General features: G+C 43.3%; 2 protein-coding genes across 2 annotated transcripts in view; one reads left to right on the top strand and one right to left on the bottom strand.

The window, feature by feature from the left end:
* Positions 1-4156: 4156 nt before the first annotated feature.
* Positions 4157-25294, bottom strand: Ccdc58 (coiled-coil domain containing 58). Its single transcript, XM_036203761.1, is given in 5 exon segments — positions 4157-4444; positions 6574-6633; positions 11655-11801; positions 13935-14060; positions 24753-25294. Coding segments are annotated over 5 exon segments (435 nt in total). The 5' UTR covers positions 24804-25294; the 3' UTR covers positions 4157-4393.
* Fam162a (family with sequence similarity 162 member A) overlaps positions 25186-27266 on the top strand; it is a 28388-nt gene continuing 26307 nt past the window's right edge. The window contains exon 1 of the mRNA XM_036203760.1: positions 25186-25439. Within this exon, the coding sequence (XP_036059653.1) occupies positions 25406-25439 (34 nt within the window). The 5' untranslated portion in view covers positions 25186-25405. The remainder of the gene's footprint in view (positions 25440-27266) is intronic.

Here is a 27266-nt window from a genome sequence, read left to right as displayed (position 1 = left end):
TTGGAGTTAGACTGGCGTTTGTCTGAGTCCCCAGGGAACACTGCTTCTGAATTCACTGAGCTTGGTGGCCAAGTGTAGAGTGAGTGAGTTGTAGAAGCGAAGTGACTGTGTGGTACCATTCCCCCGGAGGCCACCTGCATTTCTTCTCAACACATGGTCCCTTCCGTCTTCACACTGGTGCAGTCTTTCTGACTTCCTTTTCTGCCGAGAGCCAGACAAGCTGCCCTCGAAGGGCTTGTAATTCGCTCTACCACAGTGCGGCTTTTCTTGAACTCAGTTGCTTAATCGGCACATCACTTTTGTCACGTAATGTAGCAGTCACAGATGTGATTAGGACAGGACATGGGTGGTGCCAGTTTGGATTCTGTTTACAGTTGAGATCTAAACTCAAGCCACATGGCTCTGGCTTGTCTGCCTGAGCCTGCAGCGTCTTGATCTTCAGATTATGTTCTTGGAAGTTAGCCATGGAGGCGTAAGAGGTCCTGTTCTGTTGACAGAACTTTTTGGAACATTTACCGTGGGTGTTTGTTGGGGGAATACTGATATATTCCTTTAGGACTGTGAGTGTCACTCAGGAGAATGCTTACTTAATAGTACAAGGCTCGGGATTTGATCCCCAGCATGACAGGGAGAGGGAGTGAGGGGAAGGGGGGACAGGGAGAGAAAGAGAGAGATCACGTAGTGATACACACCTTTAATCCCAGCACTCAGGAGTCAGAGGCAGGCACATCTGTGAGTTCAAGGTCAGCCTGGTCTACTTAGTTCCAGAGCTACATAGACTTTGGGGAAAAAAAAAAGTTGGTTACAATTAACATATAGCTTTTTCAATAAGAAAAATTTTATCTTAAAGGATAATATTGCCGGGCGGTGGTGGTGCACGCCTTTAATCCCAGCACTCGGGAGGCAGAGGCAGGTGGATCTCTGTGAGTTCAAGGCCAGCCTGGGCTACCAAGTGAGTTCCAGGAAAGGCTCAAAGCTACACAAAGAAACCCTGTCTTGAAAAACCAAAAAAAAAAAAAAAAAAAAAAGATAATATTGAAAGAAAAATCTTTTCTATAAAGCTGGTCTGTAATAATTTTTAGATGGGGTAAGATAAAAGACTGGATGTAAATGAAAATACATCAAGGATCTTGATGGTATTCGGGGAAATTCGGAATCTTGGCTCAGGTCAAAATGATCTTTCCAGACTTCCGATCTGTCACCAGAGTGCTTCCCGCCTAATCTAATTATGTTAGGGTTCCTGAATTAATCAAGTGTGGCATCAACCAATCATTTATCTCGGTTTGGAGTGAAAGAGTAAATGAATATACTGAGCCTGTGTCAATAGCATTTAAAGCCTCGGGTTGGAAGATAAATTCCTTTACCGCTTTGGAGAGCAGATTTACTCGCTGGCACAATTTGATTTGCTTCTTTCGCTTGGCAGAACTGAGAAGCAACATCATTCAGAGGTGGATTTGTCTTTTTCTTGGCTGAAGATGGGCAAGTGAAGCCGCACCTGCGATGAACCTTGCTGTAGCTAGAGTTTTCCTGCCTGGAAATTAGTCTGCTAATGTTCCATAAATTCAGGAATAACGTGTAAGTAGGAGATTCATTCAAATTATAAAATGGACATCCTACCTAAGGTTAGGGGATCTAATCCAACATTAGACTCATCCAGCTTACTTGTGATCTCTGTAGGTAGACATACTTAGCCTTGCAGAAAAATCTAAATTTCACTCACCATTTTTTTGTTGTTGTTTTTTTTGTTTTTTTTTTTTTTTTTTTTTTGGTTTTTCGAGACAGGGTTTCTCTGTGTAGCCTTGCATCTTTCCTGGAACTCACTTTGTAGGTCAGGCTGGCCTCGAACTCACAGAGATCTGCCTGCCTCTGCCTCCCGAGTGCTGGGATTAAAGGTGTGCGCCACCACCGCCCGGCTCTTCACTGACCTTTCAAAAGAATTCATTTTAAGCATAGACACTGAAAAAAATAAGGAAAGTAGAAAATGATGATTTCTAGCAAGATCAACTTTTATCTCTGTGGGGAAAGGGGAAGAAGGAGGAGGAGAAACTGGATATAAATGGAGCCTCAGAAAATAAATATTTTGTGTTAAGATGTGACAATTTATGATTTGGGCTTCTGTCCTCTTAGGAGTTTAATGAATTGGGTGTGTGTGAGAAAGAGGGTCTCTCTATTAATGCTGCGCTGCTGACCTGTGACTCACTATACAGACTAAGCTGACCTTGCACTCAAAAAGATTGGCTGACCTTTGCATCCTGAGTGCTGGGATTAAAGGTGTGCACCACCATGCCTGGCCATGCTCCTGAGTCAGGGTCTTACTAGCCCATGCTGGCCTCAGATTTGCAGTAATCCTCATCCTCAGCCTCCTGAGTACTGTGGTTACAAGTGTGTATTAGCATGTGCAGCCCATGTTTGCTTTTCAGGAATAAGTACTGTGGTGTCCCAAAGATAACATTTAAGGTTTTGTTTTGTGCGTGTTTGTAAGTCTTTATTGTCTGGATGTGTGGAGATGGGAGGCTGACATCTAGTATCTTCTTTACTCCCTACCCTCCACCTTAGTGTTTTGAGACAGGGTCCCTCACTGAACCTGGAGCTTATTGATTCAGCTAGGCTGGCTGCCAGCAAGCCCCAGAGTCCCAGTTGGGGAATCAAACAGGTTTTCTTCTTGTACAGAAGTACTTTCAGAGGAGCCATCTTTTTAGATCCAGTCTTTAATTACTAAGGTTTTAGGATTTATCATGTTTACATTCCCTAGTTTATTGGTCTTACTGTGTTACCTTTTATTTTTTTCAGCTTCAGTGTTATAGCAGTTTATAGTTATGTAATTCTAGGTAGAAATAAAGTTTGTTAGAATCTAAAAACCTCTCTAACTTTTCCTTCAACATTTTGTTAGACTTTTCAAGTAGTTGGGGTGCGGGGTTAAGCACCAGCTCCCAGATGGCTGAGGGCAGGCCTGGGTGACTATCTCATGATTCATTAGAGAGATGGGGATAGCTAGTCCATTGGCACTCAGAAATAATTGTTACTGAATGGATTCTTTCCGCTCCAGTTTTACACTCCAGCAAGCAAAAGCTGTCCCATATAAGGCCCCTCAATGACTTCTTACTACCTTCAAGATAACTACAAATTCCTTAAGGTGGTCTCACTGCTCTGCCCCCTGCCCAGTCGTACTGTCCGCTGGATTTCAGCTTCCACACACTGAGCAAAGAACCCTGTCCAGTCCAACCTGTGTGGACTTTGGAAGCACAGGACTGTGACACAGCAAATATTAATAGTATGACATTAAGCAGCTAAGCTGTGACGGTTTGTTTGGTGGCCTCCGAAAGCTAATACCCTACACTACCATGTACTTTCCTTCACTGGTGGAGCCCTCTACTCACAAGTGGGCTCTTGTTAGTCATCTGCCCCTTTCCATGGATGCTCCCTTTTGTATCCATGGGAAACTGTCTAGAAAACAATTCCAGCCCAAAGCAGTTTTATATGCAAAAACTAGGTAAATGTTCTTCTCTTCCTTTGTATTTTGAGACAAGGTTTCTCTGTATAGCCTGGCTGCTTTGGAACTCACTCTGTGGACCAGGGTGGCCTCAAACTCACAGAGATCCACCTGCCTCTGCTTCCCTAGTGCTGGGATTAAAGGAGTGCACCACCACGGCCTGACTCAAATGTTTTTGTTTTGTGAGACAGGTTCTCACTCTACAGCACAGGCTGGCCTCAAACTTGTAATACTCCCATCTCAGCCTCCCAAGGATTGGATTACAGGCAGCTGTCACAATGCCCCTCTTTAAAGAGAAAAATCAGAGAATTCGTTTGTATAGGATCCAGCCTGATTCCTTTTATTTTATAAGCATGGGTATTTTGGCTGTATGTCTGACTGTATCACATGTGTGCCTGGTGCTGACAAGGCCAGAAGACGGTGTCAGATCCCCTGGGACTAGAGCCATACACACTTGTGAGTACTGTGCCGGTGGTGCTGGGATCGAACTTGTGCTCTGGAAGAGCAGCCAGTGCTCTTAACCACTAACCCCCTCTCCAGCCTGATTCTGCCCCTTTAAAGAGGTCTACATCCATACCAATCCATTTGTGAAACTCAAGCAGGCACAAGGACCTGGAGAACCTGCTGTCTCAACTTGCAAAGCCACCAAATAAGTATGTACACGGAGTCAGAAAATTATTTTAATAGTTACAAAACATTTTTACAGAATCAGTATAAAATAGCAATTGATTATTTTATAATTATGAGAATTAGATTTGAGGTCTTGGCTAAAAGGGGCTGAAGTCAACCAAAGGCCTTGGCCTGCTGGCTCAGAGACCATCCTCAGGAGCCTGCCCTGCTGACATCTGTCATGCTTAGTTGATGAGATGACCAGGTCTTTAAAAAAAAACAAAACAAAACTCTCTACTCATTCTTTGGAGGCTTGAAGTGAATTCGGCAGCGTTCATTAAACACCTACGATGTTCAAACAGAAAGAGAAGTCATCCAGTCATCCTGTACAAACCAGGGTGTAAATCCAGATCCATAGGTTAGGAGGATGCTACCATCTCATCTAGGTCAATAGGCTCAGGAAACAGTTTCTTTAGCATACCAAATTAAGCATGATGTATACCTTGGTGACATTCACTAGACAATTTCAATGGCCATTTGCTGGCTAGACTTGTCTATTGCTAAATTGTATGAATTTATGTATTTGTTTTGTTCACCTTGCTTCCTAAAATCTGAAACAACATATCATAAATGTTAAGAGAATGCCCATGACTAAATGGAGCTATGCTACATAAGAATCTTTGGTATGGCCACTGATAGGAGTATAAGGTTTAAAAATCCTAAGTTGTTAACATTCTTACATGGAAAGAGTTCTGACGTGTGTGAAGAAAAACACATTCAGAATACTTCTGTTGTCAGCAAAGGAGACACACTCAATATAAGAGAAGACATCTGTAAGTATGTCCCTACATATGGAAGACCTTAGAGCAGGTGTTCATTGTACACCCTTTTGTCTTCATTTGCTTGTGGTTTGGTTTTTTTCCACACAGGGTTGCTTTGTGTAGCCCTGGCTGTCCTAGAACTCGCTTTGTAGACCAGGTTGGGCTTGAACTCACAGAGATTTGCTTGCCTCCCCCTCCCAAGTGCTGGGATTAAAGATGTGAGCCACCACCTGGCCACTGTATACCCTTTAATAACTATGTTTGTTTTGAATTTGGTCTTGCTTTATAGTTAATATTGTTCTTGAACTTACTATGTATCTCAATCTGGCCTCAAACTCACAATCCCGTGTCAGCCTCCCAAATGCCGGAGTTACAGGCCATCATGCCTGGCTAAATTTTGATTTTTTGTGGGCTAATGATACACAGAAGAATATTCTCTCTTGATACTTAAGTGGAATCCACTGTTGAGTGTCTTGGGAACACTTAGGTTTACTGGGAAGGTAATCCCATCATACTGAGGAGCACTTGGGATATCACATCCAAAACTGTTCACTTTTTCTACCATCTACCACACTTTCCATGCACTGAAGTCCTCTGGACTGGCTCTTTAAAGCCAGATATTCACCAGACCCCTCTCCCATCAGAGTCCCAGAATAACTTATGACTTTTTCAGAGAAGGTATGCATAGACAAACATTGCCAAATCTTCCAAGCAGCATAGCCCTATGCTGATGCAAGGGCAAGTATAGGCTACAATTTGGCAAGGAAGACAGGATAAAGAAATGCCATAAAGCAGCCAATTTATAGCCCACAATTTATTCATGCCTTCACATGCTGTGAGTCTTTCTTTTTAAAGGTAGATGTAATTATTTAATGACACAGGAAATATACTGGCTACAAGTAGGGATGACTTCATTTATGACTTTTAAAAACAGTTAACAAGTCTGAACATGCATAAAAAAAAGCTGGACAGTTAGTTATATATCAAGATACCAAAACATCACCTCTGCTTAATGATTAACTTTTGTGTGAAAATTTTGAAGCAAAACTATTTCTGCAACAAAAATCCTGAAGAGATAAACAGTTACTAAATGTCAGAAGTTGGTCAGTGCCCAGCAGCTGGTCTCTAAGGCCAGAGAAATCCAGCTGGAGTGTATGATGGAGCTCAGCTCACCTGTTCTTTCCTTCTCCAGAACCTACTTATCTGAGTGTTTCCCTCTCCACTAATGTCCCCTGTGTAATTACACTTATGAGACTCAATGAATATTAACGGGCACAATTGCAGAATAATGCTAGCAACTCTGGTTTTGGGAAAGTAACTGCACAAACGGCTAACTGTAACAAATAACTTCTTTGCAAGTTCTCAGCTAACTACAATTAAAAACTCTGAGTATATGTACGCCATAATTAGTGTTGGGAGAGCCACAGGATATATGCAATCCCGTTCTGTAGAAGGTCACAGAATCCTGTCTGCCTGTAAGCTGTGGTGCTTCCACACAGAAGTTAACAGCCCTCCTTACAGCCCTCGTCACCCTCAGGGTGCCGGGGTTCTCTGTCCTACACTTCCTGCCCGCCCCCCCTGCCCGCCCCCACCCCCCCCCCCCCGGTCCCTTACAGGTTCAGTTTCTCTACAAGAACCAACATTATTTCCTACCTTCCAGCTCCTGTCATTTACCACTTCTTCGACATTTAGTTCTGACTGCATCCATTTCAACTGTAAGAAAGGAAACAAACAGAAATTCTGAACTGTAAAGAGTTAAAACTATAACCCCAGTGCTGGGGAGTGGGGGTGGGAGACAGGCAGATCCTGGGGAACTGCTGGCCAGCCAATCTAGCTAAAACTGCAAGCTCCTGGTTCAGTAAGAGATCCTGCCTTAAAAAATAAGGTGGACAAGTGATTGAGGGATAATCAACCTCTGGCCTCACACACACCAGAGCACAGGCAACCACACCCACACACATCACATCCATCACATCCAATATAAAGATAAAATAACATTTAGAAGAGCACATGTAATAAACATTATATTAGTAAACTGTCCTTTTCATCTGAGCTCTCTGAGACACGGTTCTGGAAACACTGGCCCTCCACAATGCAGACCCCAGCATGCCTCTCTCAAGCTATCCATCCTCCAAGGCCCCATGTCTAGGAATGGGCTGGCCTGCCCAACTCTGACAGGCAGGGAAAGAAAGCAAAGCAGCCCAAGAGTGAAAAGTTTCCCTGAAAACAGCAGAAAGGAAACCATTTCTAATGGACCACCGCTGCTTACCTCAGGACAGAAAAGTGCCTGCAGCGAGAAGTGGGGAGCTCAGCTGTGGAGAGAAAGCTCCCTGGGAACTCCAGCAGCAGCAGCCACTGCCTCCACTTCCTCAGGGAGCTCCTGCGTGGCTGTGAGGGCTCAGCGGGTGAGGATGTCTCCACCTGTTACAATCTCTTATGTCACCGGGGCACTCTGCTCTGCCTGGGACTCCTAATGGGAACTCCAGCTGACTGTCTCAAAGGAGCTTCCCTGCTAGATACCTGGAGCCCCCAATCTGACCATGTCACATACGGATGACGGAGAAGCGAGGATGCACTCAGAAACCTGGCCTCCTATTGTCCACTGCCCATCAAGGACAACAGACATCTTCTGCACCCACCACTGCTGTTACAAGGCTAGCATGTGAGCAAGCTTCCCGGCTCTGTTCTGCCCTCTCTCGTCTACAAGGAGACACTGCTGAAGGTCACGGACATCTCTGCAGGTGCTTGTGGGGATGGAAAACGTCTAATTCCCAAGTTCTGTATGACTCCCACCCCTGGAGGGGGTACTATAAAGTCCAAGAAGTTAAGAAGTTTGCCTAAGACTAGCAACAGAAAGAAAAAAAGAAAGAAAAAGAAAAACAGAAATTTGATACCAATAGGGTACAGATAATCTTAATTTGCTACATTGTACTATATATATAATTTGGATTCAGCTCTTATTTAAAGAAGAAATAGTAAGTAGGTTAAAAAAACATGTTAAGGAAGTGGTAAATTCAAGGGAACTTTTGGTAAGAAAAGTTAAAAAGAAAAAACTTTTTTTGTTCTATTACTATAAAAACTCCATGAAATTGCTTCTATGTTGGAACATGAGCCTGAGATGATCTAGCTCCGAGTTTCTCAGGCTATGGGCACTCATATTTAGCTCCAGAATAAACTAGCTCATATTTGGGGGGGGGGGATGGGATGAGGATGAGATTGTTTTAGATAAAAAAGGATTTTATATAGTAAAAGAAAATAACTGGAATTTTCCTAAATAGAAAATATAAAAACAGGAACCCCAATGTATAAAAGGCTTGAGTAGGGTGTACAAAGTTTGTGGAGAATGAGTCTTAAAGATGGCATGTTTGATAATTAAAGGTTATTAAATCCTAACTACTCAATAGCTTGTGACTTTAGAGATGGCAGTTGGGGATGACACAGAGCTGCATTCCCCCACCTGCTGCAGCACAACTCACAGGTGGCCTATTGGCTGGGAAGCAGACCTTATTCCCACTGCTTCCAGTGCCCCTCCCTGCAGTCCTTGTGGCCACGCCTTCCAGGCACTGAGGGCGAAGGGGCAGATGTAAGAGCTGAGCAAACAGAGACAGTCACTCCTGAATACTAGGGCTTAGCTGAACTTTGTACTTCACTAGCAAGGGTAGCTCTACCCTGATTTTTCAGTATATGACTTAGCAGTCCTGCCCCACATCCTCTGTCAACATCTTTAACAAAATCCAGGATGTAAGGGGTAATATGGCTGCTGCATGCTCACACCACTCCTGGCCAGGCAGGATCCACTGGGCTATCTGGAAGGCTCAGCCTGTGTCCCTTTCCTCCTTCACTAGTTAAAGCTGATGAATTAGTTGGAAAGGATGACCTTTCCTGATAGTGGAGGACAGGTCTGCAGTCATGCTCTCAAGAAATAGAAATCTCAAAGCAAGTTAGACCCTGACCAATTTTATAAAATAACATACAAATAATCCTGACTATCAAGGACTATTTTAACAAGTTCACCATCTGGAGATACCAATCACTGCCCAATGAAAAAGCAAGTATGGAATCTGTTGACCTAAGCTGTATTCATGGACCAAGAGAGACACAAATACAGACAGGGTGGAGGCTGTCTCCAGGGAACCACTGAATTACAGAATAACTAAGAAAGCACAGTGGCCTGGCCTACTCGCTGTGTGCCCCTGTACAGCTGGTTACATCTGCTAAACAAACGCCAACCAAGATCTACAACTACTTAAAAAAAAAAAAAAAAAGCAAGTTCCACATTGCCTTTTCAGTCACCTGACGCACAAGAACTCTAAGTTGCCCACTGTGCTATCTTAAGTAGACGATTGTATTGACAAGTGTGCGGTGGTCATGTAAGAGAAGTCCCTGTTATTGAGAAATAGCAAGCAAATGGGGCCAGTGAGATGGCCAAATGGGCAGAGTTGCTTGCTGCCAAGTCTGATGAGCTGAGTTCAATCCCAGGTACTCAAGTGCTGGAAGGAAAGAACCAACTCTCAGAGTGGTCCTCTGAGGGTGCACACACACAAGTAGTAACTGAAAAACAAGAAACAATATATCTAACAGGTGCTCGGAATCCTCCAGAGGAGAGTATACATGTGCACACAGGTTAGTGGGAGGGAAGGTAAAGACTGTAAAGCTGTCACCAGCAAGGGAACGTGGTGAACATTCTGCAAGGGAGCTCTTTACATTGCTTTGCAACCTTTCTCTTAAGTTTGGAAGTACATAAAATTACAATGATCCCTTTAAAAAAGGATGCCAATGTATTCTGTGTAATAAACTATAGTCAGCTCTCCGTATAATCTATGAATTCAAGCAACTGGGGGTCAAAAATATTGTGGGGGAGAATTATACATGTACCAAAGGTGAATACTTTGTATTAGCTGCTGTCAGCAGTCTGTGAATGACTTAAACACAAGGGAGGATGAAGGGAAGAAGTTAATGCAAACACTAAGCCACTTTACATATGAGAATCCGTGGACTTTGATCTCCCTGGTGGGCGGAGGATGGGTCCTGGGACTGACTCCCAGAACACCAAAGCACAACCGTTTCTGGATAAGCCACAAGCAAGGGCTACAGAGCAATGATTCTGCCTTATTAACTGTACTACACGGGGGAAAAGCTTCCTTTCACATGTCCCAGAGTGAGCACTTGACTTTTAAAATTACATTTGCTTGCTTGCTTATTTATTTATTTATTTATTTATTCATTCATTCATTCATCTATTCATTCATTCATTCATTTATTGTGTGGGGTGTGTTTGTGTGTCTGTCTGTCCACAGTGAGCAGGTCTGGCAGTCAGAGGACAATTTATGGGAATTAGTTCTCATCTTCTACCATGTGGGTTCCAGAGATCAAACTCAGGTCTTCAGGTTTGGCAGCAGGCATCCTTATCTACCACTTAGTTGGACCAAAATATGTTCTGAAGTGAAAACACTGCAGGGATGATGTTAAGTGTAGAAAGGTAATCTAGAGGGCCAAACCCTCGCTGTCAACAGAGTTGGGTGGTTAGCACACTGAGGTGTTAACTATATTCAACTAGCACTGTGTTTTTAGGGCTCAAGAGGGCAATAGCTAGAACTTAAAGAATCTGTATTCTACTTCAGCAGATTCTTACAAAATGAAAGAGGTAAATATTTTCAAATTCAAATTCATGAAGAAATGTTTCAAGTAAGCAGGCACAGATGTTTTTCACAGAGCTTCTGATATGGGGTTGGTCAACATTGATGTTTTGTCTTTAACATTGGAAAACATCACAGTAATAGAAATAAAATACAATTCCATGTTAATTTTCCCCTAGCTGCTGTACTGCATCTGTTTATAAAGTATGCATTACTACATCTAAGTGTGATGTAAAGCCCACCTGATAATAATGTATATGTGTGCATATTTGTGTGTGTGTGTGTGTGTGTGTGTGTGTGTGTGTGTGTGTGTGTGGTGTAGGTGTGTGGGAACACAAGTATGCACATTCCAGTGGAGAACTGAAGTTTATGACATGTGCCCTTTCTAGACAACACTAGGCAGGGTCTCTGGATGAACCTGGTTCTAGCCAATTCTGACTAGTCTAGCTAGCCAATTTGCCCAGGAGCCTCCTGCCTGCCTCTGGAGGGCTGTGATTACAGGTGGCTGATACACCACCCAGGTTCTTTTGTTGGTGGTAGTTTAATTTATTTGATGTATATGGGTATTTTGTCTACATGTTTGTATACCATGTACATGCCTGGTGCCTGCAGACACCAGCAAGGGAGATCAGATACTCTAGAACTGAAATTATAGACAGTTGTGAGCCTATGTGGGTGCTAGGAATCAAACCTGGGTCCTCTGGAAGAGTAGCCAGTGTTCTTAAGCACTAAGCCATCTCTCCAGGACCTTATCACCCAATTTTTTACAGAGGTTGTCAATATCCAAACCTCGGTTCTCATATTTGCAAAGCAAATAATTTACCCACTCATCCATTCTCCCAACCATGGGTTGGGGATTTAGCTCAGTGGTAGAGTGCTTGCCTAGCGAGCACAAGGCCCTGGGTTCGATCCTCAGCCTCAAAAAAAAAAAAAAAAAAAAAAAAAAAAAAGAGGCTCACACCCATTCTCCCAACCATGTCCTGGTTATTTTTAAAAGTAATAACCATAACTTACTTGAACTTTTGCATATTAAAACTAGTTTGAAGGCTACATTTGGAAAAATCTTTGCCTTCGACACAAAAAGTCTGCTCAACTTACCTTTGTCTGTTCTTTTCTAAGTTGCTTTAATAACATTAAGTCATCCAGGTTCTTTTCTCTCTCTTCTCAGAGATATTTTACTACTGCTGAGGTCTGAGCTATACAATTCTTTATAACTCTGTCCCTACTGACATGAGCTGCTATCAACTAAAAGAACGGAAAGAGGAAAATCACATTAACTTGTTAGATTTTAGTATTAGAAAAAAATCGAGACTTCAGAAGTGTTTTAAGTTGAATCTCTAGAAGAGAACATGTTAGATTGTCTAAATCACCTAACAGCAGGTTAAGAGAGAAAAAGGCGAAGACAGGACGAGGCCAGGCTGTTCTCTTCCAGTCCAGGCCAGGACTCCGCCTTCCTGAGAGCCCAGCCGGGCTTCCCTGGCGCCTCCTGCACCTTGCCTTGCTCTCCTCGCCACTTCCTGACTGTGCTCCTGGACCCTACCTCCACTCTCCCGCCACTTGCTGCTAGTCTCTCCTTTCTGTCTTTTGTGGTTGTTTCCAGTCTCATGTTGCTAACAAGGGGAAGAGGCTATGCACTAAGTGATGTGGAGAATATCTTTGTTACAGCAAAGAAATATAAAGAATGTTATTTAACTATGCCATCAAAGGTCTTCTCAAAAATTTAAAGTACTGATAAAGAAAACCAGAGGCACACATTAGTGGTTGCATCAGTTTTGTGTGTTGCTTGCAAGGAGAGCTGACAGAATGAGTCTAATAACCCCTTCTTAGAGTAACCATCCAGTAAACAGCCTTTCTTCATCTGTCCTGGGCAGCAATGTGTAACGGTCACGGTTCAAGGTTCTCCTACACTCACACCTGAGATCTCTGCCAAATTATCTAATTTTTACTATAAGGAGCCTTTCGACATTAGTTTGTAAATTCATGCTTTACATGAGCTCCTATATCCTTTCCTATAAAGAAGGGTCACCATTAGGGAACGCAAATGTTTTCTTCAGTCACAAAAGCTGGACCAGGAGCTAATGTAAGTCAGGGAGACTATGAGCAGCAACCTGGATGTTCCAGACTCCTCGAAAGAGACAACCCTCAACAAAAGCTCTTAGTGGTTCTTATTGGCTGGGCACTCTGCAGGCCTCCATCTCCAGAGCAACATTATTTAAAATCCAATAAGGACCAACAATAATGACTTTGGCAAGCATATTAAAATACATAGGCCAGTGTTTTCTTGGTTCACTAATCCTCTACAACTCTATGAAACTGAGGCAAAAGGAAATTATTCAAAATGCTCAGTCACCACCCTAGGAAGCAGCAGATGTGAGATTTGATCTAGTCCTGGAATTCATGTTGTTAAGCATGATACTACCAATCAGTTTGCTAACGGAAGACTGTAAATGGGAAGACCTGAACAGTAGGGATCTTACAGGTAGCAGGAAGGGAGCATCCTAGACAGATCACACAGTTCTAGTTCTTTAGTCAGAGACACCAAGACATAGGGACTGTCAAACATCTCACAGTACGTTAGGACTTGCACCTACCCTCACTCGCAGTGACTAAATCTTTATTAACCACCACGTCATCCAATTTCCTAAAACCACGGTATTTACCTGATTGCTCAACAGAATGACATACTTCAAAACAAAACAAAACTGTACTGTAGATTAAATAATGGCTTTCCTCTAACTAGAAATCCACACAGTAAACTTGTGGGGGAGAACAGAAAAAGGCATGAGCCATTTGAACTTTAATTTCCAACTTAATGGAGGGCAACAGCCAGCCACAGTACAGCTGTGCCATCATTTCCTTCTGCTTTTGCAAATTCAAAAGAGGACTCAAGCAGGTACTGAGCAACTCTACACTGGAGGCGTCAACACATTAAGAAGGGTGATTTATTAGCATCTGTGGCTTTCTCTGCCCTTTCTGCCACATACTTCTAGTCCCAACATAAAAAGTGTGTTTCACGCTTCCTACCATTAGCTGCCTGGCCTCTTGGTATTCATTCATTCAAAGTCCTCTCTCTCTCTCACTCCTGTCTTGACTGTTTCAAGGTCCTTGTGGTTATCTCATGCATACTGTCAATTTAAGCAAAAGGCCTTGCATGCATAGGCCAAAACAACTCTGCTCCCACTCTTTAAAACCATTTCTTCAGATTTGTGCCTATGCCACACACTGTTTGGGGCTGTAGAAACCTTCAAGTGTTCACAAGGAAACTTAAAGATGACACGAGCTCTTCACAGTTTAGATACAAGTCAATTAACTTCGTACTTTGTCTATAAAGAAAGATATCAAAGAAACACAAAAGAGAGACTCAAAATATACACTTACAGACTCATAAAGTTGTTTACAGGTTTGGCTGGCATCAATTTTCCCTGCAAAGGAAGCTGTTGGAATCGTAGTGTTTAATTCATGTACTATTCTGTCATCAATTGTCCTCATCACCTTGAGTAATTCCTATATATATATATTTAAGATAAAAAAAAAACAGAAGATAATCTCAATGAAGTGTTAAGTGATGAAAATTAAACATTTAAGCAAAAAGTCTTAGATTTTTTTACAACTCTTTCATATATGAGGAAAACAAGCCAAACAGAGTACAATCGAAGTGTCTTTATCACAAGGCTAATGGGTAGGATATGGAATAGTCATTCTAACAGAGGGCTGAGTCTAGCTCCATGGCACAACAGTGAACCCCACTGTCTGAATGATACCTAGCAAACAGTGTCTTCTGATTCCAGCACACAGCCAAAGAGGGTTCTCCAACCTGGACACCTCAGGCTTTCTCTCCACAACCAGCAGTACCACTGCTCCAGTCCTGCATGGGCAGGGCCAGTCAGCTCACAGACAGCAAGCAGCACACCACCAGCCTCACCCCAAAGTTCTCTGACTTTCTAAACTAGGACTAGAAATATATTTGTGATTAAAAACAAAGTAAATTTGCTACTAGAGGGGAAAAAAGCACACTTTGGTTTCTTTAATTCATTGAACAAGTAAGAATTAGTTTTAGCTTTTCTTTAGTAACCCTAGTTTACATTTTCAAGGCTCCACTTTCCGTGAAAAGGTCTCCAACTCACAAAAACCCAATCCAAAGAAAAATAATACCAAAAGTGATTTATTATTGCTGAGTGGCTGGGGATGCTGCTCAGTAGTAGAGCACTTGCCTACCTCCTGTGAGGCCCTGAGTTTCATCCTCAGGAACCTACCATGTTCCACAAGAGAAAAGAAAAGAGAGCTCTGGGTACCCTGCACAGCACAGACCTGCCCCACACTATGAGACAGCACTTCTCACGTCTCACTGAAGGAGCCGTGCTGTCTTCAGTTAATAGAAAGTGGGACTAAGATTCTAACAGTATACACTTCTCTCTCTCTCTCTCTCTCTCTCTCTCTCTCTCTCTCTCTCTCTCTCCTTTTTGGTTTATCGAGACAAGGTTTCTCTATAGCTTTGCGCCTTTCCTGAAACTCACTCAAGCCCAGGCTGGCCTTGAACTCACACAGATTCGCCTGCCTCTGCCTCCCGAGTGCTGGTATTAAAGGCATGTGCCACCACTGCCCAGCTCACTTCTCTTTTTTTAATTATTTTTATTTTTGTTTTTCTGAGACAGAGTTTCTCTGTGTATCCCTGGCTGATGTGGAACTTGCTCTGTAGACCAGGCTGGGCTCAGACTCAAGAGATTCTCCTGCCTCTGCCTCCCCAGTGCTGAAATTAAAGGTGTGTGCTACCACTGCTGGGCTACACTTCTGTTTTTTATATACACTCCCATAAAAACCATTACTTTCACTGAAAACCTGCTAAGAAAACAATTATATTAAACCACAAACACACTTCTTTGTGAAAACTTCCAAGTTAGCATTTAACCTTGACACATATTAGAGGAGGCTTCACCAGACCATCATCTCCTTCAACACACCACCCCTTTCTTTCCTTTGTCAAATTAACCCCCTGACTGAAGTCCCCACTCAGGGTGCTTGTTTCACATTTCCAAGTCCACACTAGCCTCCTGGCCCTTCCTTCCTCCCAGCTCATCTTTCTCTCTCTTCCCCATTCCCTAACTCTTGTTATGTATGGTCTCTCACAGTCTGTCTCTGCTGTTCTCTGCCCCAATTCCTGGTCATAACCAGTCTTCTCTCTTTCTTTCTCTCTTATCCACAATAAGAGCCTTCCCCTTAACCTTACCAAGCGGCCATTTCAGTGATTCTTTACTGTGCCCCCTCACCTACACCTTCCTTTTAGAAAAATTTGAAAAAATATTTAATTACCCATTAGTAATTAACCATTAATTACCCTTTAGTAATATGTTAATAGGTTTATTATTTACACATACTCATGAATATTTTATGAAATTGCGAAACTCTGTAACATTTTTTTAAAATCACATATTGTGAACATTTGCCTTGTTACTAAAAATGCCTTGAAGAATCCACACTACCCCAGTCCTAGGAATCAACCCCCATCCTCATGCATGCTGGGCAAGTGCTCCATCACTAAGCTACTCCCAGGTTCCTGGAAAACATTTTTAATAATTCTATAAATACTCTTGTCTGTGAAGGAGTCAAAGATGTTGCCAATTATAACCATTTTGTTCATTTAATCAAAGCATGTAATCTAAATTATGTCCTACCACTAATTCACCTTAAACAGCTGAATACTTTAATAGCCTGCTCATGAACTCAATACAGAAACAAAACAGCTTTCACAATATTCATAACACAGACTAATAAGTGAGAAAGCCCAACAGATAAGGGCACTTGCTGGCAAGCCTGATGACCTAAGTTCAATCCCCAGACCACAGGCTGGAAGGAGAGAACCAACTCCCACAGGCTGTCCTCTGACCTCCACTCACTTGAATACAATTGCATAAGCATTCCCTTCCCAATAAATAAAACAAAGAATGAAAACAAGGAAATGCCACAGGCAAATAACACAAAGTTCATTACTTTTCCTGAATCTACTTTTGTTGATAGTATTCTCTGCAAACCAGAATTCTTAGGGGACAATCTCAACATAGTCCCTGGGCAACTACCATTTTAAATATTAAATAGTATGCCATATAATGCAGCAGTATAATGTTCATGAATAGTAAATTCCAAGCAAATGGTGAGTCACTCGTTGAGTCAAAGGGAAGAAAGAAGCTGGGTGTGGTGACGCAGGCCTGTGAACTTAGCACTCAGGAGGCTGAGACAGGAGAATCATGAGCTGGAGGCCAGCATGGGCTACATAGCAAGATCCTATCTCTAGGAGGGGAAAATGGAGAAGACAAAGCCAACCTAACCTCCTACATGACTGCTTTTTTCCATATCCCCCTCTAACAATCTCCTTCAAGTTCTTTTCCTCTGTTTACAGTGAACTTATCTTCTGAGGCCGAGTTTCAATTGTACTTTTTAGATAGTTTTCCTTGACTAGGAATGTTCTCAGCAACTTTCTTCTTTGAATAGTACAGCAAGCAGTGACAGTACCAGAGTCCATCCCTCTACTAACTCACACTGTATTGGGTTGCTGACAGATAGAGAAGAACTGTGGGAAAGAGAGAGCTAACCTCATGGAATGAAATATGATCAAGTTGGGGCTCAGAGCTATTTTGGGTAGGGAGATGAAGAAATGCCTCTGACAAAGACCAGATGTTCTCTCTCATGTCTTACACCAGCATGTTTAACCTGGGTGCCTGCAGAGGACAGAGGACATCAGAGAGAGGGAGGTGGGGCAGTAGGGCACATGGGATATGAGAGTGGAGGGGAGAAGACTGGAGTTTAGGCTAGAGCAGGATGGAAGGCAGGCAGAGAAGACAGGCTAGAGGGAAGTGTTAACCCAAACTAAGACTTAGGAAAAATCCCTATTGGAAGCTACTTTATACGTTATTTAAAAACATAATTTATTTTTTAAAAAAGTTTAAAGGAGCCGGGCAGTGGTGGTGCATGCCTTTAATCCCAGCACTCTGGAGGCAGAGGCAGGAGGATCTCTGTGAGTTCAAAGCCAGCCTGGTCTAGAGTGAGTTCCAAGACAGCCAAGGCTATACAGAGAAACCCTGTCTGGGGGGGGGGGGGTTAAAGGAGGTACCCTGCATGGGTGGTAGCTTATATCTCCTATAAGCAGTAAGGCTCTAAAGGCCCCCAAAACAATACAGGTTATTATCATTACTCTTGGCTGCCCAGCAGACTACATGGTAAGATCCAATTGCTGAAGACACCATACACTTTGGTCATAGGACATTAAAAACACCAATATGGGACTATGTACGAAGAAGCATCCTCCCTGCTGGCTAACTTACACAGTGCCAAAAGGTGCTATGAAGGCTCCTAGGGAAGACGTCATGAACAATCTTGCCTAGCTGGGGGCCTCATAAATCACAATAACAACTTGTGACATACCAACTGTTTCCTGATTGGATTTGAGACCTGCTCCATAGAATTCATACCAGGTACTGTAACCTTGGTTAAGAAATCATGGCTAAAGAGGTCATAGCCCCTAAAAGGGAGCCTACTACTGTTGCTAAAAGGACATGTTGTTAAGATGCCTTTTAAACACTTAGGTTTATACTCATAGACTAGTGCCGTTCTGTCTTCATCAGAGAAGCTTCTTTTTGCAGTGGGTGGAAGTTAATGTGTAGACTGCTAATTGGTCAAAGGCCTGACAATAGGTGACTACTGGCTGCTTGGTCCTAAAATCTGTACCACTCACCCCAAGGCTCAGATACCACAGAGAAGATGTCAGGAAGGATGTAAAAGCTCAAGGATGGAGAAGAAGAGCACTGCAAGGTCAGTGTCTCCTCGACATCATCAAGGCTGAGAAGATCAAGAGAGAAAAGGATGATGAGGAGAAAGAGGATGATGAGGAGTAGGTGAATTCTAACAGCTTCTCCTTCTCTATAAAGCATTTAACCTTCCCCCCTGTATACAACTCATCCCTTTTAAATAAAAACTGAAATGTAAGGCTGTGTAAGATTTGTTTTTAGGGTTAGAGAGGTGGCTCAGTGGTTAAGAGCATTGGCTGCTCTTCCAGGACCCAGGTTCAATTCCGAGCACCCACATGGTGGTTCACAACCATCCGTAACTCCAGGGGAATCTCACTCTCTCTTCTAGACTCTGAGGGCACTAGGCACATGTAGGTAGTACACAGACATAAATGCAGGCAAAACACATATAATTTTTTTTTTTTTTTTTTTGGTTTTTCGAGACAGGGTTTCTCTGTGTAGCTTTTCACCTTTCCTAGAACTTGCTTTGTAGACGTGGCTGGCCTCGAACTCACAGAGATCCACCTGGCTCTGCCTCCTGAGTGCTGGGATTAAAGGTGTGCGCCACCAACCCCTGGTACATATAAATATTTTTAAAGATTTGTTTTTAAACTGTACAATGTAGTATTTCTGTACAGTTAACAAATTACCAAATATGTCTTTAGGTAACCCTGTCCTGGTGGCATTTTTAATAACCACTAATCTTGTCTGGTATAGTATGAGGGTTTTAGACTGGAATGGAAAGTTATAGCAGGTTTAATATCATTAAGAGCTCAAGAACTACAGGAATGCCCCTCATGACAGTCATTTAAAATAGAACGTTGAATGCATGAGAAAACACAGTGTAAGATGAGACTCACCTCTGGAGGGCTGAGAAGCACAGAAAATAAGTGAAATGCTCTAAGAATGGTGGGATTATGTGATTAGATCTGTGTTCAGAAGGGACTGCCTGGAGAGTGGACTGGACACTAGCACAAATGTAAGGAGACTGGCCGGAAGGGTGGCACAGCTATCCAGGCAAAAGGTTATGCAGCTTAACATTTGCTGAGCTTTCATTGATGCTGGACTTTAACCATGTTTGCATCTGAATACCGGCTATAACTTAATCACGACAAACAAACCCTCCCAATAAAACAATGTGGACATACTACTCACGCCTTTACACAACAATTTTTGTCTGCATTAATTGGGTAATGAATCTACCTCTTTAAAAATGTATTAGTGTAGGGGGGTGCATATATGCCATGGTGAGCATGTAGTCAGAAGACAGCTTTGTGGATTTGGTTCTCTCCACGTTTATACAGGTTCTGGGAATCAACTCAGGTATAACAAGGCTCGTGTGGCAAGTACTTTACCTGCTGAAGTATCTTGTTGGCCCTGAACCCACCCACTACTTCTGCAATCTCATCAACAGAGAATCTACAAATGAGAGCTGCAAGTAGACTATCTTCCTCCTTTCCTGTGTTCTAATGCATTACCAACCTATGATCTAAAGTCAGGCTTTTAATACAGTAGACACTAGCATATAAGGTTATTTAAACTGAAATTTGTAATTTAAAACCTTCAGTTATGGGGGCTGGAGAGGTGGCTCAGTGGTTAAGAGCATTGACTACTCTTCCAGAGAACTTGGGTTTATCCCTGGCATCCACATGGGAACTAACAATTGTCTATAATTCCAGTTCTTAGGGGACCCGATGCCCTCTACATGCTAGCAAAATGCCCATACAGATAAAATATAAATAATTCTTTGTAGTGGGTAGCCATCCCAGCATTGGCCTGGAAGTTCCAACCCCCACTGAGGCTTTGGTAATGGTCACGCCCACAAGGCGGGGCAGAGGAGGAAGCGGAAGACGAAGGATCGGGAAGAACTCACTCTCTTGGTTCCCGGACTCTGGACGCTGGAGGTAGACTGAGCAGAGTTCTCCAGAGAACAACGCCGGATTGTGCTATACCCTTGCCAGACCCTGTAACCTACCCCCTCATTTGTAAGTACCCCACAAAATAAACCTCCCTTTTAACTACGTGGAGTGGCCTTAATAATTTCACCAATAATTCTTAAACCTTCAATTACAGCAGCATATTAATAAGCTGAAGAGCTACAAGCAGACTGCACAAATGTACACATTTCTACCATCACAGGGAGTTTAAGTGCATAGAGCCAAGCAGGTGAAGGTGCAAGTTACACAAGTCTGAGAACCTGAGTTCAATGCTGGGGTCCACATAAAGGTGGGAGGAGAGGACCAACTCCACAAACTCTCCTCGGACTTCCACACATGCGTGACCAGTACGCTCCCACCATGCACACATTCGCACAATAATAGTTTAAAAACTGTTTGGGAGGCCCCCAGGCAGTGGGACCCGGTCCTGTCCTTAGTGCATTAGCTGGCTGTTTGGAACCTTGGGCTTACACAGGGACACTTTGCTCAGCCTGGAAGGAAGGGACTGGACCTGCCTGTACTGAATCCACCAGGTTTAAATGAATCCCCAGGGGAGTCTTGGCCCTGGAGGAGATGGGAATGGAGGGGAGGGGCTGGGGGGAAGGTGGGGGTGGGAGGGGGGAGGACAGGGGAACTCATGGCTGATGTGTAAAATTAAAACACAAATATAATAAATTTTAAAAAGGAGGGGAAAAAAAGAAATAAAAAATATAATGATACTATCTGAACTGATGACACACACGTTCCAGGATTGAGAATTGTAAATTATTATTACATTTCATAGATAGATTACGAAAAAGGAGAAAGAATAAGAAAAGACTATAAATATCTCACCAGGCCCATTTCCTTCCAGTGGAAGAAGCATCAAAGCCCTTATGTCAACTCCAGGAGGACCTAGGACAAAGGCTGGGGGTTTAAAGTCAACCCAAATCAATTATGCACACCCAAACAAATATTCCTAATAGAAAGAAAACACTCTGAAAAGGAACAGTGAGTTGATTTTGTCTAAGAGATATATGACCTGGGTTTCAGCTGGAGAGAAAGGAAGGTACTTCAAAGCGACAGGAAGCACGGAATTGACAAGAACCTGTGTTCAGGAACAAGTCAGGCCTAAGTAACAAGGCAGAGGGTTCTAACACATGACACATATGGAAACGGGGTTGGAAGAGAGAAGCATTTGGGGATAAAAGATTCTGTCTAGAGACTTTAGGATCAGGTTCTTGAAAGGACTGACACACGTTTAGATCTTACACATAGCTTAGATTCTAAATTCAGAAGAGAAGGACACAAAAGTTACTCATGAAAGGAGACATGCCAAAGCTGAAAAAATGATGACTCCCACAGCCTCTGTCTCCAAATTGCTAGGATTAAAGTTGTGAGCCACCACGCCCAGTACAAAAGTGTATCAAATGTCATCATGTACAGAGTGTTAATACTTGACAATGGTAATAAGTGACTGTTACTGGCCTGTGTACTTATGGAGCTATACTTTCCATCATTAGAGTATTCTCTTTCTACTTACACAGCTGCACAGACCTGTCTACTGCATCCCAGTTGTACCAAGAAGTCATGACAAGGATTAACTTAAACCTATATAAGGTTTAATTATGTTCATATATTTGCAACATAAAGTCACTTGTAACACACTTCTCAGAATATATCCCCATTGTTAAGCAGTGCATGACTGTACAGGAAATGCACTGCACGCTATTACCTCTGCCTAGAATTCAACCAGTATTACCTAAGGCTCAACTCAATTGTGACCTCTTGAGTTCTTTCTTTATGAGCTCTTACACATTTTATTCTTAGCTCCAGTGTCTTCTACAGGTTTTAATCCTCAGTTAAAGCTCCTCGTGTCATACCCTGTCCATCATGGTATCTCCTAAAGCTTGGCAGCTGGTACCTGCGAGTGGCTAAATTGTGTATCCTGGAGTGAATGCTAAAGCCCTAAGTCCTTGTAGACAGAGCTTTTAGAAATGAAAGTTAAATGGAGGTCACAACCAGGCACACACCTATAATGTTAGCTACTTGACAGGCTGAGGCAGGATTTCTTGAGCCAAGGCTATTGGAGCCAGCCTCCATAACATAGTGAGATTTTGTCAAATATATGCATACATACATACACAGATACGTAAGTGGAGGTCAACAGGGCAGGAACCCCAATTTGCCACAATTGGGGTCCTTATTAGAAAAGAAGAGACATTAGTGACCCTGCTCCAACTGCACAGACACAGAGAAAAGGTGTGAAGACATGGAGAGAAAATAGCCATCTGCAAGCCAGGAAGAGGCCTCATCAGAAATTAAACCCAACTCCAATCTCCCAAAACTTTGGGAAACTACATTTCTGTTGTTTGAGCCACTTAGTCAGCAGTATTTAGTTATGGCAGCTTGAGCAGACTAAAAAAAGTACCCAGTGCATTTTCAAATGTATGTTAAAATGAGAGTTGAAGCATTCAATTTTAAATGTTCTCTTTTGGATTCTATTTCACTTTGGAGATAGGGTATTTTCTGGGAGTGCTACAATGCAGTGTGTGTGGGGGGGATATACAAAAAGTTAAAACTCTTTAAAAATCTTTTAAGCTTAAAACACACAGCTGTGTGAAAACAAAACCAGAATAAACTAATAGTTGGAACTGGACAGAAAGGCACAGGGATTGCCCAGGAAAGCCCACCAGAAAACCATTTCGATGTTGATAGGAGTTTGCCTTACAAGTATATGTCAGCATCAAACTATGACAAGTATTTGTAGGGGTTGGGGATTTAGCTCAGTGGTAGAGCCCTGGATTTGGTCCTCACCTGGAGGAGGGGGAACGACAAAATGACAAGTATTTGTAAATACCTATTGACTACATCATATGCAAAATCTAGCCCTCCAAATTAATAAGTTAACACTGAACTCCAGATAATGACATGCATGCAGCATATTTAAAAGTACTCAACTTTTGCAACTGACTTTGAAACTCCTCAAATTAAAAGGTGAACTAAATGAATTGAGAGGTGAATAAATATATAGTCAGAGCTAGAGAGGTTAAAAACACTGGCTGCTCTTCCAGAGGACTTAGGTTCAATTCCCAGGACCCACATGGCAGCTAATAACTGTCTGTAACTCCAAGATCTGACAACCTCACACAGACATACATGCAGGCAAAACACCGGTGCATATAAAATAAAAATACAGTCAGGGCAGATATAGCAAATCACTGACTACAGAATTGAGACAGTGGGTACAAGAGCATTCACAGTACAATTCTTTCAACACCTCATAATTACGGGGTAAAATCCTACCTAATATTTACAAAAAAAAAAAAAAAAAAAAATCCCATAGGTTTCAGTTTCTTTCCCCTGGTATTCAGTGCAGGGCTTTCCATAGTTAGGAGACTTACATACAAAATGATCTAACAGCTCTTAAGAATGTAAACTTTGATTAACAATCTGAGAATTCCAGTCAACCATGTCTTACAATTTTACCAAATTCATCTAAAATTGAAAGCTATACTAACGTTTTGCATTATTATAGTATCTTCATGGATGTTCTGGTCCTATCGGGGAAGAAGTGCAAAAATTAATGCTTATTTACAGGGAGGTTTAAAGACACACTAAGGCCGGTTCTGGGGAATCAGGTGTTTTGACTTTTAACTAGGATATTAATCATTAAACCTCCTGGCAAAATTGTTTGTCAAATAAACTGATTTGATGAGGTTTTCTTCAAGACTACCACTACCTACAAACTACTCAGAGTATTATTACAGCTAGGTCAACGACGACATGTGACATGAATTTTCACTCTTTATCTAAAAATACACTTTTAAAGGTTGTGGGTTGCTTTTTTTTTTTTTTTTTAATTCAACTCTAGTAACAGAACATGTCACCGGTAACTTCCGTTGCTAATTGATCAACATGCAGATCATTATTCTCGAATTCTTGGGTGAGTATTAAGTTCTGGACCTTTGATATTTTTAGTACACGAAGATACATTTTTTCCCCTTAAGTGTCAGGATCAAGAAGGTAACAGCACAGACCAGATATTAGAATTAACCCTCCCTCCAAACTTCCAAATATTCAGCCTCTCCAAAACAGGGCACTATGCCAGATATTTTGTTTTATTAGGAATACAAGGCCTCTTTCACTTCTTTCTCTCCCACAAAAGCTCAACTTAGAAGTGGGAGAGGATTGGCAGAAGCTGGGCACCAAGTTCAGGGAAGTGCTGAACTGTTACAATCCCTACCCACAGCTTCCGAGCTCGGCTTTCCCACTCCGGAATGAGCCGGAGGACCTCAGGCACCTCCCTGCCCTGAGCAGCTTCGCTTCCCAAGGCCACCTCTAGCCCCCATGACCTCCAGAGGTGCCCCTTAAAAAAAGAAAAAAAGCTCGGAACCGCCTGATTTCCCCACAATTCGCCTAGACTCCCTCCCAGGCCAAAGCACGAATTAGGATCTGGGGACAAAAGGCCGGACAAGCTCGCCACGTGAGGAAAACCTCATCACCTGGAACTCGGCGAACTCTTCACAGTTCACACCGCCACTGGGCGCCGCCATATTGGACGAACGCGAGGACCCCGCAGCTGGCCAATCACCGCGGAGCAGAGGTGTCCGCGGTGCTGCCTGATTGCAAGGCGTGTGAGCCGGGAGCTGAGCGCGGGGTGGGGGCTCGCCCTCCTCCAAGCCTTAACACTCTGTTCCTAGAGCATAGGGGTGCTTGTGATGGAGGAACGAGACCCCGAAGAAGCGTCGAAAAACAAGGGCGTTTGGGACGGCGAGGGTGGGCAAGCGGTGAGAATGACTAAATGTGTTTTTTTTTTTTTTTAAATAAGTGGAAAGCAGGCTTCCTTCAGGGACATTCCAGGAGCCCGCACGCCGTAGGGCCCTGGGCCTCCGGTCCCTCCGCGTGTGTGACTCACTTGTACCGTCCTCAAACACTACTCAGCACTGCACGGTTGGCATGCATCGCCCTTGCTCTGTCTCCATGCCCGGGCAGGCAAGGCGTCGGGCCTGGTCCTCCACCCTTCCTGCACGTCCCTCACGCTCGCCGCGTCACGCCCGCCCCGCCCACCCCGTCAGCACCCTTCCCACGCGGGCACTCAGTGACATTGAGCGCCGCGGCCGCCGAGGGGTGCTGTGCGTCGGCGGAGCAGGCGGCCATGGGGAGCCTCCGCGGCCTGCGCCTGGCGGCTGGTGAGACGCGGGGCTGCGGGCGGCAGGAGGGGGCATCACCGGTGGGGGTGTCCTACTTACTGCCGCCGTGGGAGGACCGCAGCGGCTCAGCAGACGTGGGGGGCCGGGGGCTGCTGGGGAGACCCTGGCCATCTGGATCTCATCCATTCAGCTCGCATCTTAAGTTAGTGCCTTGATGCCTCCACCTGGCCCTCGTGCTCCTATCCTGTGCGAATTCCTTGCTCAGAGTTATCTCTGGAACTTTTGCTTTCCACCCTGAATCTCCCCCATCCGTCATTCTAGTGGAGCCCTCCTCCTCAGATACCTGCCGGTCCGTCCTTAGGAGAGGGACTTGCAGATCTCACCGAGTACAAGTAACTGTTTTCTTAAGATGTGGGTGGGAGGACGTTACTTTTAAACAATAGTGCGATTAGGTGCTTCCACTTTCCTAGGGGAAAGTGTTATGTTGATCCAAGCTCTGTAGCCTGTTAGAAAACACTGGAGCGTTTGGGTGTTTTCGAGTCTGGTAAAGAGAACGTATCCCGCCTTGAGGAAATCTAGAGAGCCTTGGAATTATCCAGGTTGAGAAATCAGAGGGCGTGCAGCTTGAGTCTTGAGGGTCTTTAGTGGGTAACGTACTCTTCTGATCTTCTTTATGAGCGTTCATGATACATAGTGACCTTTTGTTCCACGGCACCAAATCACTAAGGAGTTATTTAATTTTAAAGAAAGAATAGCCCCCGTTTTTGCTATTGAAGTCAGGCAGATGTGCATTGTAAATGCAAACGAAGCAATGCAAACGGCAGCAAGTGTAGAATAGTTGCCTATTTTTGAGGGATAGCCAATGAAAGGTTAGACTTACCGACTGGAAGACATGTTTCAACGGGACCACATTGTTTATACCCTCAAACACCAACACCCACTGTGCTTGAAAGAAAGAGAGAGTCCGAGTCCTCATTCTATTACTGGTCTTGATTTGTGTAAGCTAGGGTCTAAAATCTCTTGTGTACATTTTTAATAAATATTATAAAGTTTTCAACAGAGCAAGCGAAAGGATTAACAATCTGTGAGTTATTAAAAAAAAACCACTTAATACTTGAAGAAAGTCTGACAGTAAGTTACTTCTCTAGACTTGAGACTGTAGTACCCAGCATGGAAATCTAAAGCGTCTCCGCAGATTTCTGATGTTTTGGAATGTCGCTGTTGGGCCCTGGACCAAGACAGAATTCCTTGCACGATTTAGCAACAATTTATTTTACTTCTGGTAGGGAAAGATTTGATGGCGGCCCAAGGATGTTGTGAGCAGCTGTTTCCAAGTGATCTGTGAATGGGTGATGGGTTGTGAGCACCTTCCAGTGATTTCTTTACTTTCGCCTGTTTTATTACTAAGCACTTTCACATCTTAGTTCCCATAGCAGCCCCCTCGGGTCTTATCATTCCCTCCTGTCTTTAGAAATAAATCTAAGTCACAAAGCTAAATAAACTTGTCCAGCACTTAGTCAAAAATGTGAGTGCCAAAGGGAGGCAGTGAATTTGTGTTATGTGTTCCTTGCTGCTGCTGCTGCTGCTGCTGCTTACTGGGATATTTGCGTGTGTAAGTACCTGTCACATGACCAGTTGGGGCTTCTTTTTGGTTTTTTGAGATAATCATTGTGTAGCCCTGGCTGGCATGGAACTCACCGTGTAGACCAGGCTGTCCTGGAACTCACAGAGATACTCCCAAGAGCAGTTGGGCCTCCTTCATGTGAGCTGGAAGTCATGAAATGCAGATATGTTTGTGAAGCAGGAGTACACTTTCACAGGCAAATGGATTTTCGAGAGCCGAAAGTGATTCAATAGATAAATTGA

The sequence above is a fragment of the Onychomys torridus genome, chromosome 12 (genome assembly GCF_903995425.1).
Source record: "Onychomys torridus chromosome 12, mOncTor1.1, whole genome shotgun sequence".
NCBI classification, from domain to species: Eukaryota; Metazoa; Chordata; class Mammalia; order Rodentia; family Cricetidae; genus Onychomys; species Onychomys torridus.
This window is presented reverse-complemented; position numbering and strand designations above follow the sequence as displayed.